This window comes from Gymnoscopelus microlampas (assembly GCF_963454915.1).
Source record: "Gymnoscopelus microlampas genome assembly, chromosome: 3".
Lineage (NCBI taxonomy): Eukaryota > Metazoa > Chordata > Actinopteri > Myctophiformes > Myctophidae > Gymnoscopelus > Gymnoscopelus microlampas.
Window position 1 is genome coordinate 58,103,565 of NC_139940.1, and position 17,314 is coordinate 58,120,878.

The 17,314-nt window shown below is 40.1% G+C and overlaps 1 protein-coding gene across 3 annotated transcripts in view; it reads left to right on the forward strand.

Moving 5' to 3' along the window:
- LOC311042489 (uncharacterized protein) overlaps positions 1-12,996 on the forward strand; it is a 27,133-nt gene extending 14,137 nt beyond the window's left edge. For 2 of the 3 annotated variants that reach the window (XM_084053249.1, XM_084053250.1), the window contains 10 exons: positions 317-333; positions 1,023-1,068; positions 1,301-1,546; positions 2,116-2,169; positions 2,450-2,482; positions 3,830-3,853; positions 9,651-9,674; positions 9,930-9,947; positions 11,041-11,105; positions 11,307-12,996. In XM_084053249.1, coding sequence (XP_083909375.1) covers positions 317-333; positions 1,023-1,068; positions 1,301-1,546; positions 2,116-2,169; positions 2,450-2,482; positions 3,830-3,853; positions 9,651-9,674; positions 9,930-9,947; positions 11,041-11,105; positions 11,307-11,558 — 779 coding nt within the window. In that variant the 3' untranslated portion in view covers positions 11,559-12,996. Of the gene's footprint in view, positions 1-316; positions 334-1,022; positions 1,069-1,300; positions 1,547-2,115; positions 2,170-2,449; positions 2,483-3,829; positions 3,867-9,650; positions 9,706-9,929; positions 9,948-11,040; positions 11,106-11,306 lie in introns of those variants that run through there. The other variant, XM_084053251.1, reaches the window with a different exon arrangement.
- Positions 12,997-17,314: the final 4,318 nt, after the last annotated feature.

Below are 17,314 nucleotides of genomic sequence, written 5' to 3' on the forward strand. Positions count from 1 at the left end.
GGGGGGGGCGAGGATTTACTATTCTGTCCCTATCGGGACATAACTCGGACGGCGCTGAGTCGGCTGATGCAGACTTCGCAACGCTCGGCGCGGCGACTCGCTCACCTAAGCTCTCTCGGTATTGCCTCTCGTGGCTCAAGTCTGCTTCAGATGGCGGGACCCGCGGGTTACGGGTCGGCCCGCGCATCACTAACGGCCAACTCTTATGCCACATGATTATGCAAGATCATTATAAATGCATAGTTTTTTTGTATTATGAATTTGTCTTACATTTATTTGTTTTTTTGTTATATTTCATACAACCACATGTTGACAGGAGCTCCACTGACCCAGGTAAGAGTTTGTCGTCACAGACTAGTGAAACTCTCCTGTCTTTTGTGGTTGGAGATGGCCACTGGAAATGTTATGTTAATATACTACTTTTTGTGCATCTCAAGTGGTGAGTTTCAGGTTGAAAACCACTATTCTATCCAGTATCCAATCCAATACAAGCCATGACATTGGTAAAGAGGTGGTGCCATGGTTTTGCACTTTTTCTGTTTTTCATGTGTCTATGAGGTTGATAGAACTTCATTAAGCCCCCTGGTGGTGTTTTTATGGTGTTTTATGTCTTCTCTGACTATTTTGAGTTTCTACCTGGAGGCTGAAACCTTGAGGGTCAAACGTGCCAATAGAAAAACAGCCCTTTTGTGACATAGTAAAAATATACCCTCCCCCTCATTATCATAACACAACAGGTGTGGACATGAGGAGGACAGGTGGGTGGTGCTAAGGTGGTGGAGGAGGTGCTAAGGTGCGAACCAGGTATACTTAAAGAACTGGAGGCGTGTCCACATAAAAACATAATTTTAACAATTTCTGTACACTTTCTTTTGAAAAGAAAATCTTCCTCCTAGTATAACCATAATACCTGATGATTATGTTTTAGGGGGGGGGGGGGGTGTCACTGAAAATCACGGCACCCCGTCTTTAAATAGCACTCAGGCATGATATGATTTAAATAACACGACTGTGTTCGACAGGGCCCTTTTGATGGTTTGACTTCAGAGGAAATGATTACACACAAAGGTGAGCCTTTCCTGTATATGGTACAATTCAATGCTTGAGGTAAACAGTGAGTAGCAGGTTCTTGGCTATAGTGCTACATTATTTTGCCACCCAGAGGGTGTACATCCTATCTTATTCCAAAACTATAAATATACCAGTTGTTACGCTAAGGTTTATGCAGGGATGTAGAGATCCAGAGCTTTATTTTGTGTGCATTTATCTCAACTACTCTCTTTTTTCTTCCTCTAAACAGCACAGTTGGTGATCCAGCATGGGACGACATTGATGGGAAACGTTTCCGAAGTCATGCCTATAGTAGAGAGTATAAAGTCCAAGTTCCGTAACCAACTTAAGCTCAATGCTAAGATTCGAGGCAAGGAGACAAGCAGCCAAATGATGAGTCTGTATACAATGGAGCTGGAACAAGGGACACCAGAAATCAAAGCAGCATTTTACGATGCCCTTAAACAATACGAACCCCACCTGTTGGACATACTGGGTAAGTCAATTTGAAATAAAAATGGCCAGCACAGCACACAGAACAACCTTATTATAGCTTATAGCAGCACTCGCATAATATACACGTTTTGGCAAAGACAGCATTCTTCACCTTCCATGGGTTTCATACTAGACACACTTGATACAGTATCAATAGGGAGCAACTGTGATGTGTCAACCATTACATCAATATTTCTATACAACATACAATAGTACCTCAAGAAAGATATCAATCTTAGAGAGATTAATAGATCATGTATGCCAGTGTTATGCTTCACTGTTTTATACAATTTTTGGTTTGCATAGTAGGCTTGTCGGTTGCCAAATAGGCTTTAGACCTTCCTGATATGTCACAGGGGTATACAGTATATGATTGTATGTGTGTAAAAAATAAAGGATAACGTCTAATGGTGGGGACAGAGATATTCTAGTTTGAATGGAGATAAAGATATGGACAATATGTCATCTCTGTATCAGTTAAGGACCATTTGTTGTTGGTATTGAAATCATACCTTTGGGATTTTTAAATGCACTGGCACACTGTAATACTGTACATTCGATACTGCCCAGGTCTCATGGGGGGGACAGTCAGCCAGGAACGTCAAACTGTGGGATATGTGGTTGGTAAGTATGTTATACACATCAGTTAAAAAGACCTCTACATAACATATTATTCATGAATGAGTCATCATTGAAAGAGAGGATGACAGATGCCAGATGGAAAATCAACCTCATATTGTTTTGTATTATTTTACAGGAAGTGCAAGTTTTACATTTGCTTTTGTAAATGGACACTTATAATGTAGTATTTGATTAACTCTCATTGATTGTGTTTGTATGTATTAATTTAATCATGTCTGCACCTTTCTAAATATGTCAATGTAAATTTGCGACTTTTCCACAGTCCCAATCGTCAGGAGGTTAAGCATCCGTTCCAGTAAGTACACCACACTGTGTGTGTGTGTGTGTGTGTGTGTGTGTGTGTGTGTGTGTGTGTGTGTGTGTGTGTGTGTGTGTGTGTGTGTGTGTGTGTGTGTGTGTGTGTGTGGGGTGTGCGGGGTGTGCGTGTGCACATGCGCTCACGTGTTTTTGGTTGACAATTGTCTGTGCAAGATCGTCACTGTTTAAAAGAAGAGTATGTATCATAATGTGTAGACTGTAGAAGATAGTCGAGGATAGTGACTGGAGTGACTGGAAGAAAAACAAAACATTATTGATGGAGTGGCTCACAGTGTACCGCCAGCTTGCGATGCAGACTTCACACTGCGTTCGATTCCACCTCGGTGCAAGAAACACTATGATGTTATTTGGCTTGTATCTTTTCAATATTTCATGTTAAATTGAAATGATACAGAACTGTGGCCAATATGCCATATATCCTACTCAAATTCTGCTGCAACGCTAGTGTGCGCAAAAGGTAAAGAAAAACTTAAGTATACAAGAAGTATTATGTGGGCATTTTGAGGATCATACAAATGATACAGGTAGGCTATGCATCAGTTATTTAGAGCAGTAATGAGGCCAGGGCTTTCCACTAGGCATTTTCTTGACAACATTTTATTGTGTGTGTGTGTGTGTGTGTGTGTGTGTGTGTGTGTGTGTGTGTGTGTGTGTGTGTGTGTGTGTGTGTGTGTGTGTGTGTGTGTGTGTGTGTGTGTGTGTGAGAGAGACGGAGAGAAAGGGAGAAGATAGATCTCCGTCAATAAAAGTTATAACTTAATCCTGTTAACACATTACAGTGTACAGTATGTGTAGCAGGGCAGGAATTTCACGGCGGCCACGACGGCCGTTGCCCCTCTCTTTGGTCGTGTGCCCCTCAAAAGATTACATGCCCTACGGCCACAGTGGCCGTGGTGCACCCGACTGCACTGCCCACGCTGATTTCACCGTTTCCCCTCTGCGCTATCTTCCTGTCAATATGGTAGACACCACCAGTTGTCTAGTTGAGATTATAAATTCTTATTGGACAAAAATATATTAAACAAAGAAATTCTACATTTTAAATACTGAAACGAATAACTAAAGTCATTATTAGTCCAATTAGATGTCATTTTAATGAAAATAACGTGTGGGGAAAATACATAAAATCTCTAATCTGTGAATGCTCATGAGTATGTATGTAACCCCTAACCCTTCAGTCAGTGAGGTCCAGGGCTGAATGCGACAAATATTGGTAATTTGCCAATACATTATTTTGTAAAATAAATGGGTTATATGGCCTGATGTGTAGTGTTTTATTGATGTGAGTGTGAGCATTCATCCTCTTCTTTTTTTTCCTCTCCAGGTACACTAGAAGACTACCACCCAGGCAAGATTTGAGTGTGCGTGTGTGCGTGTTTGCTTGCGTGCGTACGAGCCATTATTACCATTATTACCATTATCTGTGCTTTTGTTATTTAAGTTAAGTCAATAATGTGTATTTATTTGCGTGATGCTTGGACAAAATTTGTAGGAGTAATATAAAAAAAAAAATTTAAGTGAAAAGGGTGGCATTTGTTCCTCAACATAGTTCGAATGTGTGTGTAAAGTTTTACCGCAATCGGACGTTTATGATTTGCGGCATCTTGTTCAAAACGGGCCACTCTTACAAACTTTTTAGATGCAATCTTAGCCAATCAGGATGGAATATGAAAAATCAAACAGAGCCGTCTTGATCACATAACTATTATAGAGATCATGTGTACTGATTTGTGTGAAATTTGGATAACATCTGAAGGAGTAATGTTTCAAAAATGTTGTTTTACATAAGTTGGCCTCGTGGCGGCGCTATAAAAGGCAGATGTGAAAAATTCAGGGCAAAGGTTTTTCCTTGGCCTCTATGGAGTGCGCATACAAAGTTTTACACAGATCGATGCAGTTATAGGTAAAACACAATCGGCCTGTTATAGCACCACCATGAGGCTGATTTGAAAAATGTCAAGTGGCACTTCTTTCTCGGCCTAGTGGGAATGTGCGTGCACAATTTCACGGAAATCGCACGTCATGTTCATGATTTGAGGCATTTTGTTAAAAACGGAGAAGTTCATTAAGTCTGGAATAACACACGTCTTCTCAAAGAATGTTTAGAGACGCACAAGCGTCTACCTAGCGTATCGATAAAAAAAAATCCATTCACAGTTTTCGCTGATTTTTTGATAAGAGTAGGCCTATTTGCCACGCATTGGACACATTTCTACAACTCTTTCACTGTACTTCCGCAAGAAAAAAATTAAAGTAATCGCGACCCCCCTGTTGCTTGTTACAGGCTGTTGAATATAGCATGTCTCATCCAAAATGCAGGGAGAAATAAAGATACAGCCGTTTGCCCAAATACGCTAAACAGGAAGTTGATCACATAATCTCCTGGATTTGTGTAATTTAGGAATGAAAATAGTTACTTGTGTGTTTTTTTTTATTCTTTTACATATTTTTTTATCCCACGATTTTGCAAGCCATTTTTTCACCCAGTGCCAATTGCCTATGTAATCCTGGGCACTACTCTTCCTTTGCCAGCCTAGGGAGAACCCAGAGCTGAGCTCATGCCTCCTTCAATGCATGAGGAGCTAGCAAGCCGCTTCTTATCTCCTGACGGGGGAGAAGGAACACGTTATTCCAACTAGTTCCTTTCCCCTCCATCAGGCACCCCGGTTGACCAGGGGGAGGCAGTATAGAGACCAGGATTACTGCATGTTTTTTGTGAGGGTACCTACCCTAGGGCATGGGTTTCCAAGCTGTTCAGCCCACCACCCTAAAATAATGCGACCATTGACTCGCGACCCCACCTAACCCTGGAGGTAATTTATGCACATAAACTTGCACATTCGGTGCACATTTGTAGTGTATTAAAATGGTAAAATGTACTATTTGTAATAATTAAGGTTTCGAGGCCTATCAGGCTATCAGGCTTGAAGCCTTTATTACGTTCCTTGGCTTTCTACTTCCGCCGTTTTTTCAGTTCTGGCCCAACCGTGTGGTCGCTTTTTACGAAACTCGGCAATATGGTAGAGGGCTATGCCAAACGGCTAAGAAACGAAACTCACAACTATCGGCCAAAGGGTGGCGCTATTTCACTCAATTGACTTTTAACAGGTACAACTCATGCCCTGTTTGATCTACAGCCATGAAACTTCGATACACACATGCGTCTCCTCGTGCCTAACAACTTCCATACTCTGACTTTTGACCTCTGACCTTTATATTTTACACCATTTTGAATTATATGAAAAACAGTAAAAATCTATCTCCTCCTGGGATCTTTGAGCAATCTGCACGAAACGTTTTACACATGAACTTTGGACCTATGCCGACAAATGCACAAAGCGGATTTTCCATAAGTGAAAACGTTAAGCTTTTATAAGCCATATTGCAGTTTTATGAAAATTATTCGTCTGCCCCTAACACGTACATTCAGACTCACATTTGTTTGAAACTTTGCAATAATGTAGAGGGTCATTCCAAGTATCACTGAAACCAATCTTACGCCAATTGGTCAAAGGGGGGCGCTATAGGAATTTTTTGAAAATGCAAACTTTAAACAGGCAAAAGTCATGCCTCGTTTGGCCGACAGCCGTGAAACTTGCTTACACATGTGCCTTGACTCATGAGGAACGTATCTATCACTTTGACCAGTAAGCTCCGCCCTTAGATTTTACACCATATTGAGCAGTTTGAAAACATTTAAACCCAGGATTTCTGAGCAATTTGCGTGAAATTGTGTCAAATGTGTTAGCACCTTTTTCACCAGTTCAGGTCTGTTGGTCCAATGGTTTGATCGCTTAATCATCTGCCTTGAGACCACAACGTCGCCGGTTCGAATCCCACCTCATGTAGACTTCATTATAATTGCATTGCACACAACATGACTGTATCAATGAATACATGTGCAATTGTTAAAGATAACGTGAAATGCTTATTTGAAAGTAGTTATTTTCAATGTATGACGTACTTCATTCGCCCTTTTGTTTTGTTTTGTTGGATTCTCACTGTCTGAGGCTGTGGATTGAATAGCTCAATCAATAAAGAATAGCCTCATGTTCCAAAGGTCCCGGTTCAAATCCCACTCATTACAGTTTACATTTAAATTGCATTGTAAAAACATGACCATGTTAATTCAGACATGTGCATTTTTTTTTAAATAACATGAAATGCTTTTTTGAGAGTAGTTGTTTTTTATGTATGACATACGTTCTTGTGAAAATAGCCGATATACAATCTCACAACTTTTCAGATAGCAACGCGTTGTGAGCTTGTAGATCGACTATTTTCACTAGTTTCCATTCCGAGAAGACAAAAAAAATCTTTATTGGTAAATGTTTTGTAAACCAGAGATCTAGAGTAGTTAGTGAAACAGGCTCGGTTCATAATATACGGAAGAACCTATAGATATCAACAGACACCATCAGGGAGGCCATATCTCTAGCTCAATGAGAAGAGAGGCAGCCTGTGATCAAGTGATCATCATTGCGAATTCTTCGTTTTACAAATAGTGTTTCTTGAGGTTAGGTCGTTGTTTTACTGAGGTGAAGGTTAGCAAGGGTGGGTGTAGAAAAGAGTCATCTAGTCAGCAACCTTCCCCCTATTTAGGGACGGCCATAGCTGAGTGGTTAGTGAGCCCGCCTAGGGAGACAGAGGCCCTGGTTGCCCCAGGTACGATTCCAGGCCAGGCCAGCAAATGTGTCGGTGAAATTAAATTTGTCCCTGAGCAAGACAGACCTTAATTGCTCACAGGCCCTCATTGGAAATAAGACCACAAGGACTTTCATGAACGGACCTGTTAAAGGAATTATCCTTATCCTTTACACTGTCTACCCGCAAGTCTCTAGGTCCCTGGTTCAAACCCCAATTTAACCAGTCCAAATATAATTTACTGAACAAAAATCATGACTTTGTTAATTAATGCATGTTCACTTCTTCTCTCTCACTCTCTCTCTCACTGCCTCTCTCTCTCTCTCTCTATTTTTTAGATTGTATTTCATCTATTCCGTTTATTTAATTTTTTTATTTAGTATTATTATTTTTTTATTACCAAAAATAATTTTGCGACCCCACCATCAGTGTCCCGCGACCCCAAGTAGGATCGCAACCCCAACTTTGCTAACCCCTGCCCTAGTTTTTCAAATGAGCTTCAATCAGCCTCCTATAACTGCACCGATCTGTGTAAAAATGTGTATGCGCACTCAGTAGAGGCCAAGGAAAAACCTTTGCCCTGCATTTTTCACATCTGAATTTTATAGCACCACCCAGGGGCGTAGCGGGTGAGACAAAAATAATAATAATTATATATCATATTCAGCCATTTTGATAACAGTGTATATATATAGGTATCCAAAATCTGTCACAATCCCGCAAAAAAAGTATTCAAAAACACGAAAAACGCAAATATTTGCGCCTGCGAGCACAGTCTAGGCGCGCAAAGTCCGTGCCCACCCACTCCTGCCTAGGCCCAGCCTATGCTAGCGTTTTAGCTACGCCACTGGTGCCACCAGGATGCCGACTTATGCAAAACATTTTATTTTTATTTTACTCCTTCAGATGTTATTCAAATTTCACGCATATCGGTACACATGATCTCTATAGTCATGTGATCAACGCAGTGTCCGATTGTGGTGAAACTTTGCACGCACATTCGCACATGTTGAGGAACAAATGCCACCCTTTTAAAATTGCCCTATTATAGCGCCACCAGGAGGCCGATTTCTGCAAAATATTTTTTTTATATTACTCCCACAAATTGTGTCAAAACATCAGGCAAATCGGTACACATCGTTCCCAACATGGTATGGTTTTTCATATTCCATCCTGATTGGCAAATTCCAAACATTGCTGGCCCACAATAGATACCTGACCTGGCGGAGACCTGTGCTCTCTATTATATCAGTCCATATATATGCCATGTTCTTGCCAAATCAGCATTAATATTACATATACAGCCGTTATTATAATTTCTTTCATTATTTTAAATTATTTAATTGTTACTTTTCCATCTCTGTGTCTGCTGCGAGATATGAGTTGTTGTTGTTGTTGTTGTTGTTGTTTTTTTTTGGGGGGGGGGTCTGGCTGAATGAGCTAATCCCCGCCTACTTAGATCATGCTGTGCTCTGATTGGCTGAAGGCTAGAAGCAGCTTTCAAAAGCTGTATAAAGAATGAGGTCAAGGGAGAAAAAAAGCAAGCTTTTTGTTGTCTAGCTTCTAAACATTAAAACGCTCATTTGCATAGAGATTACATTAAAATAAAAGCTAATTATTAGTTTTGCTTTTCTTGTTGTCCATGAGGCTTTAATATGGATTTTTATTTTGCTCCAAAACTGCCCTTAAAACCGCCCTCTCTGTAAAAGCAGGTGTGGGGCGTAACTCAGGTACTTCATTCGTATCATCAGGGACAGGCCAATTATGTCTTCAAAGGCTTGAACAAACTAGCGAGCCTATAATTCCCTGCTTATTATTCTTTTGTTGTACTCAGCCTCTGATTGGACAACAGAGACCCACATGACAGCAACAAGTAGGAAGTGGAGTTGGAACTAGCAAGTAAATAGAGAAGCACTTGAAAGAATCGCAGCTCTAGTCAACCGTCATACCGCCATACAAGCTCACAATGTGTCGCATCCACAACGTGTTGTGAGCTCGTAGATTGGCTCAATGAACCGCACAGAGTTTTTGTTCTAGGCCCAGTGGCCATTGTATCAAATGACAATATATTCAAAATGTTGAGCCCTGATAAGGCATAATTGCTCTAATACTTTTGCCATAGAGACAGCCTACATGTGTGACTGAGATGTGTTTATTTATCATTATTATTATTATTATTATTATTATTATTATTATTATTATTATTATTATTATTATTATTATTATTAGTATTATTATTTATGTATTCATGAGGGGTTGTTCCTGTAGGTGTGGCATAATGACATAATACATATTTGGAATTGTTAATGAGGGCACAGACAGAGCCAAGTTCAAGGTGCTATCAAACTCCTTTATAGATGTTTTTTGGGTGAGAAAGATACTTGACGGGGATAATTGATCAAACATTTGTATTTCTGACCAAATAGGGATGTGTGAACTGCAACTTTAAGACCTAAAAATAAGACATGTCACATTAATTACCTCTGTGTTCTCCTCTACAGGGACTTTAGAAAGGAAAGGGAAAGGTAAGTGTTTCTACGTTTTTCTGCTGCTAGCTATGAAAGAGATGGTCCACTGGAGCCTCTGTTACAATTACAATTTAAGTATGCAGATGCTTTAATCCAGAGCGAGTTACAAGTGCAAGAGCAGAGTAAGCATGAACTGAACATGATAAACCGGTCACACAGGCCATAAAGAAAAACAATTGACTGCTTAAAAAAAACTGTGTGTGTGTGTGCGTGCGTGCGTGTGTGTGTGTGTGTTTGTGCATTCCTTTGCAGCTCGCAAGCAACACAGTGGTGAGTCCTCCTCTGCATCTCTCTTTTTTCAATAAAGTAAACAATCCTTACTTATGTATCTGTGCTCTATGTATGTTATAGATCATTCAAGTGTGTGTGTGCGTGTGTGTGTGTGTGTGTGTGTGTGTGTGTGTGTGTGTGTGTGTGTGTGTGTGTGTGTGTGTGTGTGTGTGTGTGTGTGCGTGTGCGTGTGTCCATGGCATTTTCTCACATTACTCTGTTTTTCTCCACAACCAGTTTTAAAGGGTCTACACCATGAATTTTAACTTTTTCTTCATTTTTGTGTGTTTTTGGTCTCCCCCACCTCTCTTCTGTTCCAACAAATACCCGACTTCGAGCATGCAGGCTTTCATAGGCTATCTGTGGTTTTTATGTAAATTGGTCTGAAAACAGTCCGTCAGATTTGTTCCCCCACCCTACGTCACGTCTGGGAACAATTCCTCCCGTTTTTCAGTTCTAACCAACAAAAAAAAATATATTTTTTTTTTTCATTTTTTTTTTTTTTTTACATTGTTTTCTTATTTTTTTTTTTTACTTTTTCCACACAGAACCAGGACATAACATGCATACAAACTGGCTCAATAGCGCCCCGTGCCAAACAGGACAATGTGGTATTGCAGGTGAAAGTGCTTTATAAGCCAGAGAGAAGTTAGTTGGAATGAGTATATCTGAGGCTTGATTTAGGCTCAAACCTTTTGAAAAACGTTTGAGGGACATAAACAATATGATATCAAATATTATTATTATTTTTTAAATTCATGGTGTAGCTCCTTTAAAGTCAACTTTATCAGGTGAGCATTCACATCAGTTGAAAGTTGCTGCATTTACACACAAGCAGAAATTCAAAGATATTTGACTTCAGTAATCAGTAATTGTTAGCCAGTGTTGGGCAAGTTACTTTAAATCAGTAAAAAGGTAAAGGAAGGAAAGTCATTTCTGTGTTATTTGTATTTATACATTTGTTTGCTTCAATATTAATTTACTGTAGGGCTATACATTTTTGTGTACGTGTACACTAAACTTTCATATACAGCAGCTCTATTAATAATTTTGAGTTAATTTCATGTCAATGGTGTTCTACCTCTATTTACAGATGCAGAGACAACCAGATCAAACAGAGGACCTGAACTACTAGAGATAACTGAACACCCCAACAGAGTAAGCAACCATTCTGAGTGTCAATGCGTGTCTCTGGCTTGACTGGGTATAAATTACTTTAGCAAGTCTCTGACTGTAAACTACGAATCTGGCTGTAAACTGCTAATTTGACTGTAAACTGCAAGTGATTTGTAGTTTACAAACCAGAGACAGTTTTCAAGACAGCAGCTGTCTAACATGGTGTTCTACTTCTATTCACAGGGACAGCTGGGACACAGACGCAGTAACACCGCAGACAACGTGCAGGATCTGTGCATAGATAGATATGATGAAGACGGAGGACAAAGAGGACAGGATGGATCTGAACACAGAGAGGGACCTGTTGAGAGAGAACGACTGGCGACAGACGGGGAGGACAAGATGGATCCGAACACAGAGAACCACCCACTGCTGGCAGAGACAGAGGATCATTTGGAACCGTACACAGACAGACTCAATCAGAGCTGCTTATGACAGAGAGAGAGGACAAGATGGATCTGAAAAGAAGAATAACAGAGCTTGAAGATACAATTAACAGGAAAATAATGATCTGTGATGATGTTTGTAATACTTTGTATATCAATGTGATATACTTCATCTTCAGTGGTGTAAAGTAACTAAGTACATTTACTTAAGTACTGTACTTAAGCACAATGTTGAGATATGTTTTACTTTACTTGAGTATTTCAAATTACTACTGCACTACTTCTCAGAGGCAAATATTGTACTTTTACTCCACTACAATTATTTGAAAACTTTACTTACTAGTTACTTTGCAGATATAAATTATTATATGATAAAACATACATTAACCACTTTAGTCCTATTTTATACCTTGGCAACGCGTCGCGATGCGACACATTGTGAGCTTGTAGATCTGCTATTTTCAAACATTTTTGTACTTTTACTTTTGGTACTTTAAGTATATTTGTATGCCAATACTTTTACTCAAGTAACATTTTGAACACAGGCCTTTTAGTTGTAAGGGCGCGCTCCCACCAAAACATGGTCGGCTGCTGTTAAACGCAGGTTGTGCGCGGCCACAGTTTTTTTGCAGCCAGCGGATTCTAAAAAACGGGAGTGACGCACCTGTCACTCACTTTCAAGACCGTTCCCGTAGCTCGCACCGCCTTCTGCCTTAAGCACCATGGTGCTTCCTGAGTCTTGGGACGGTCCGCCTTCGACTCACCCGATTGGACAGAAGGGGAAATTCAGCTCCTGCCTCCAGCAGAAATGGACAAGTCGTGTAGAGCGGATAAACGCAAGGTCTACGCGACAGGCTGAAAGATCCGCTCTTGCGTGAATCCACGCATTTACATTGACAAAGCATTGGCAGATTCCGCCCCCGAGGTAAAATAAAAGTGCGGTGGGAGCGCGCCCTAACAGAGTATTTTTATATTGCGGTATTGCTACTTTTACTTACTTAACTTTTACTTAAGTAAAATATCTGAGTACTTATTCCACCCTTGTTCATCTCTATCTAGCATGTATTCACATAAGAAGTGTTTCATTACAGTGAGGTGATAAGTCAAGGAACATAACTGAGTGTTCTCTTCACTAATATTTATATTAGTATTCATATAACTAATATGATGTAATACGTACATGTACTGTATTGTAAGGGGAAAGGTAACATATATAATGGAATGTGTGCAGTGGTGTAAAGTAACTAAGTACATTTACTCAAATACTGTACTTAAGTAAAAGTTTGAGGTACTTTTACTTTACTGGAGTATTTCTAATTCTTAGTACTTTTACTTCTACTCCGCTACATCTCAGAGGCAAATATTATACTTTTACTCCACTACAATTATTTTTAAACTTAGTTACTATTTACTTTGTAGATTTTGATTATTATCACAAAACATACATTAACCACTTCAGTCCTATATACATGTCGGCCATTTGAAAATAGCAGATCTACAAGCTCACAATGCGTTGCGATGCGACACATTGTGAGCTTGTAGATCTGCTATATTTTCAAAAGATTTGTTTACATTTGAAAACTTGTGAAATGGGACATTCTACATAACAAGTACTTTTACTTTTGGTACTTTAAGTATATTTTGATGCCAATACTTTGGTACTTCTACTCTTTTAAATTCCAGACTTGTACTTGTAACAGAGTATGTTTACATTGCAGTATTGATACTTTTACTTACATTTGAGTACTTTTACCACCACTTTTCACAAGCTCATGTGTGGTCTCCACTTTCGCCGTCCAGCCAGGTCGTGACATGTGTTATAGGAGAAAGTACACCTAATGTGGTCCTGATGTGGTTGACTTGAATCTTGAATATTGAATACTATAGTATACAGTATTGAAGAAGAAATGTATTTGTCTTGGATGTAGGGGGAAGGTAGATTCCAATCTATATACTGTATGCAATCAAAGTTCTGACCACACTGATTCTCTGTTCAGTGTATGTGTTGGACATTGTATAATCTGAGCTTTTAATAAATACCTGAAAGACTATTGTGTTATCTATTCATACTTTGTCTTTTGTCTCCAAGCCTTCCAGGCTGGCGACCATTACAAGTGTGATACATTTGATACAGTATGTAGATTGATGTAAAGTCAATCAATATGTATTCTTAATTGTCTATATATGTGCAAATAAATATATGTGTTGCTGACATGTTATGGGCTTCAATGTTTTTGGTCTTTCTTGCAGCTCCAGAACAGGAGTCACGAAATTTGATAGGTCACCAATCTCAGTGTAGCAGCATTGTTTTGTGCACTGGAATGAATAAAACCAACAAAACATTGGTGGTAATTAAACATTATATAGTTTACATAGAATACACTTTGTACCAAAATAACACTTAAGGAATTGTTGAAACCGCTCAATGCACAAAACAACATTAATGATAATGTTTATTTTAAACTGTCTTAGTTTGTCCTTCTGCTCAGGGCTCAGTGCTCCCATATGCAGTATGGCTGATGCTGCTGCTGCAATAACAAAAATGACACATCAATGTCTTATTGCAGGTTGATTTAGGCTACATGAAGGTGTCATTTAAGGCTGCTGTTGCCATGTCAACAATTGTAACAGTTCCAGCTTTGACCAGCTAGTGGCAGTTCAAAACCATGTGATGTGACACTCTCTCGCAGGTGTGTGTGTGTGTGTGTGTGTGTGTGTGTGTGTGTGTGTGTGTGTGCGTGTGTGTGTGTGTGTGCGTGCGTGCGTGCGTGCGTGCGTGCGTGCGTGCGTGCGTGCGTGTGTGTGTGTGTTTGTGTTTGTGTGTGTGTTGCAATGGGAGACTTTGGAGGCGGACTGTAAACTGCCCAACCAATCACAAGTTAGCGCTCGTTCCCTCCCTGGAGGGGCGGTCGATGTTGGTGCCCGACGAGTTGGCATCCGTGGATGTGGAGACACGTTGAGTGGCCGGTCGAGCCTTAGGGGTCTCCTGTGCAACGGCCAAACAGGGTCGCGATACAGCGTGTCCCCCAGGCCCTTGCGATACAGCGTGTCCCCCGACACAGAGTGCCGTGGTCTATTACTAGGGTACGCTGGCATCGGGGCACGACGGTTGGAAGCGTTGGGCTGTGTAAGCTATATTTTGTCATAAAGACAAGACATTAAATTCACAAATCTGATTCGACCTATTAAATTCTGATTCGGGTACAGTAGTATAGGCTTACAGCACTAACTTTTGGGGAGAATGTGACTCGGGCCCAGACAGAAATAAATTCCAATGAATATGATATTGATATCTGTCTGGACCAGAGCTCCTTTCTCAACGAAAGTTAGTCAGTGTTACAATAACTATTGTGCAGTAGGCTACACATGTAGGGGGAGACTAGGGTCAAGAGTAACACTATTTACATTTTCCTTCATAATTCACAGAATACTTGAAATATACTAGTCATCTTTTGCTTTAAAAAACATATTTATGTGCCCTAATTACTAATATCATTTATAAGCTTGCACTAGTAAGGACAAGACTAAAATATTACTTCTAATGCAATAAGTCAATTTATTGTTGTAACACTGTGAAAATAAGTCATATTAACATACTATATATCTCAAATAAAACACATCACTAAGTGATATGTATTTATTATAATTTAATGTTTCACTTAAGAATATTTTATATATATATATATATATATATATATATATATATATATATATATATATATCAAATTATGTATTTATTTGTATTCAAATTATTTTATTTTTCAATTTAGTTTTTTTCAAATGTATGTCTATTTTGTATTTAAATGTATTTTTACTTTGACATTTAGTGACATTTAGTGAAATATGTTCATTTACTAACATAAAAGTATGTAATCATAGACAAAAAATGTGCTTGCATTGAAACACATTGTTACAATTGACCCCGGTCACTGTGTCACAATTGCCCCCGATCGGCCAGCCATGATGAAATCCCATATTCTAGCTAGAAACACCTATACTAGCATAGGCTGCTGACGTTAATTTGTGACCAATAACATAGAGATACAATTCATCCAAGTTTAAATTAGCTGACATCTTAACTTTAGACAGCAGAAGGAAAATACTGTACATTCCAAAATTTTACACCTCAAAATCTGTTTTAGTTGAAAACTTCTGCTGAGATGAAATGATCATTCTACCATTCCATTGTGAGAGAGAGGACCCTACTGAGCATGTGCAGAAGAAGTCTCACCCCTCTAGCTTGTTTCTGATACGAATTATTGAGTGTGTTACGTTTGCCATGTTACTTTTGACCCCTGTCTCCCCTAAAGAACAAAACAGGGGGCTGGGGGGACCCGAGGTGATTTTGTGTGTTTCGTGTGTGTGTGCGTGTGTGTGTGTGTGTGTGTGTGTGTGTGTGTGTGTGTGTGTGTGTGTGCGTGCGCGCGTGCGTGCGCGCGTGCGTGCGTGCGTGCGTGCGTGCGCGCGTGCGTGCGCTCGCTAACATACGTGGCTGAACATCCTACCAAACAGGAAATGGAGCCTTCAGCTATCAAGAACTAGAGGGCTCTACGTCAAACCAGTAACCACATAGATCTCACTCAGTCACTGTCACACGGTCCACTTGTCAGGATGAAATTTGCTTCAACGTACATAATATCATGTGAGTATGTTATTTAAAATCTTATTTTATTCTTCTTGCTCTGCTTTGCTATGTTGATACCAAACAAAGTTATGAAAGTGCTGTTTATTTAGTTTTTCTTTTGGTGCAAATGGAAGCCCGGCTGAAATTATAAACTACAAATTACTGGTTCTGAGGTCTAGATGTAATGTTAATCAACCTGAGATTCTCTCAGTAGCAATTGCCTTCATGGAACATGTTGCCTGTGACCACAGTGAACGATTTCTTATTATTTATTTATTTTATTAAGAAAGAGCTTTTTTTTACTCCAGCATATCTTCTCTGTGATGTCAGCATTTTGCATGTCTTGTTAACATCTGTTCCAAATGTATTGATTGATAGACAAGCATACGCATAGACGAGATGGATGGATGGATGGATGGATAAAAAGAAATAAAGACATTCTGCCTGCTTTGCTGCCAGCTTGACTCGTCTCTTTTGATCCACACATGCCAGCCACGCTTCCTCTCCACCTCCAAGCCTACTGTACCTCCCTACCCCTTCACTTATTGTGAATACAAGCTTGCAACGCCTCTCAATGTGAGGCGTTTTGAGCTTGTAGATCTGCTATTTTCACAATATTGGGGGGGGGGGGGGGGGGGGGTGGGGGCGCGGCCTGAAAAGGTTGATAACCACTGCCCTAATCGGACCGAAATGATCTGAAATGACTACATTACCATAATACAGCCTAAACGTGCGTTGCACGGGGCGGTCCTGCCATTACGTTAGTTACTGGAGTTGCTGTGGAGCTACACCAGAAAACACACAAGCCCACAACATACACCATCTACAATGGACTGACGGAGCAGCAATAATAACACTCACCACACAAACGTGCATTGTTGACAAAGTGATTGCACAGCCGCTGCAGGCATGACAACCACGTTAGCGTTAGCTACATGCCAACTATCACAGCGCCCTGTCCGTCGTCGCTGCGACTGACTCTGATGGCTACAGCAAGCTCTCTGCGATGCCATTGTCTGGAAACTGCTCTTAGCGTGACACGACCAATGAGAGTGAGCGCTTTCGTTGTTGCTAAGATATGGTGGCGTCTCTGCCCCATAGCTTGTAGATCGCTCACACATGATTGGCGTAGGCTGCGTTGCCAGGTCTGACTTTGTGTGTAAGCGATTTTGGGCTTATTT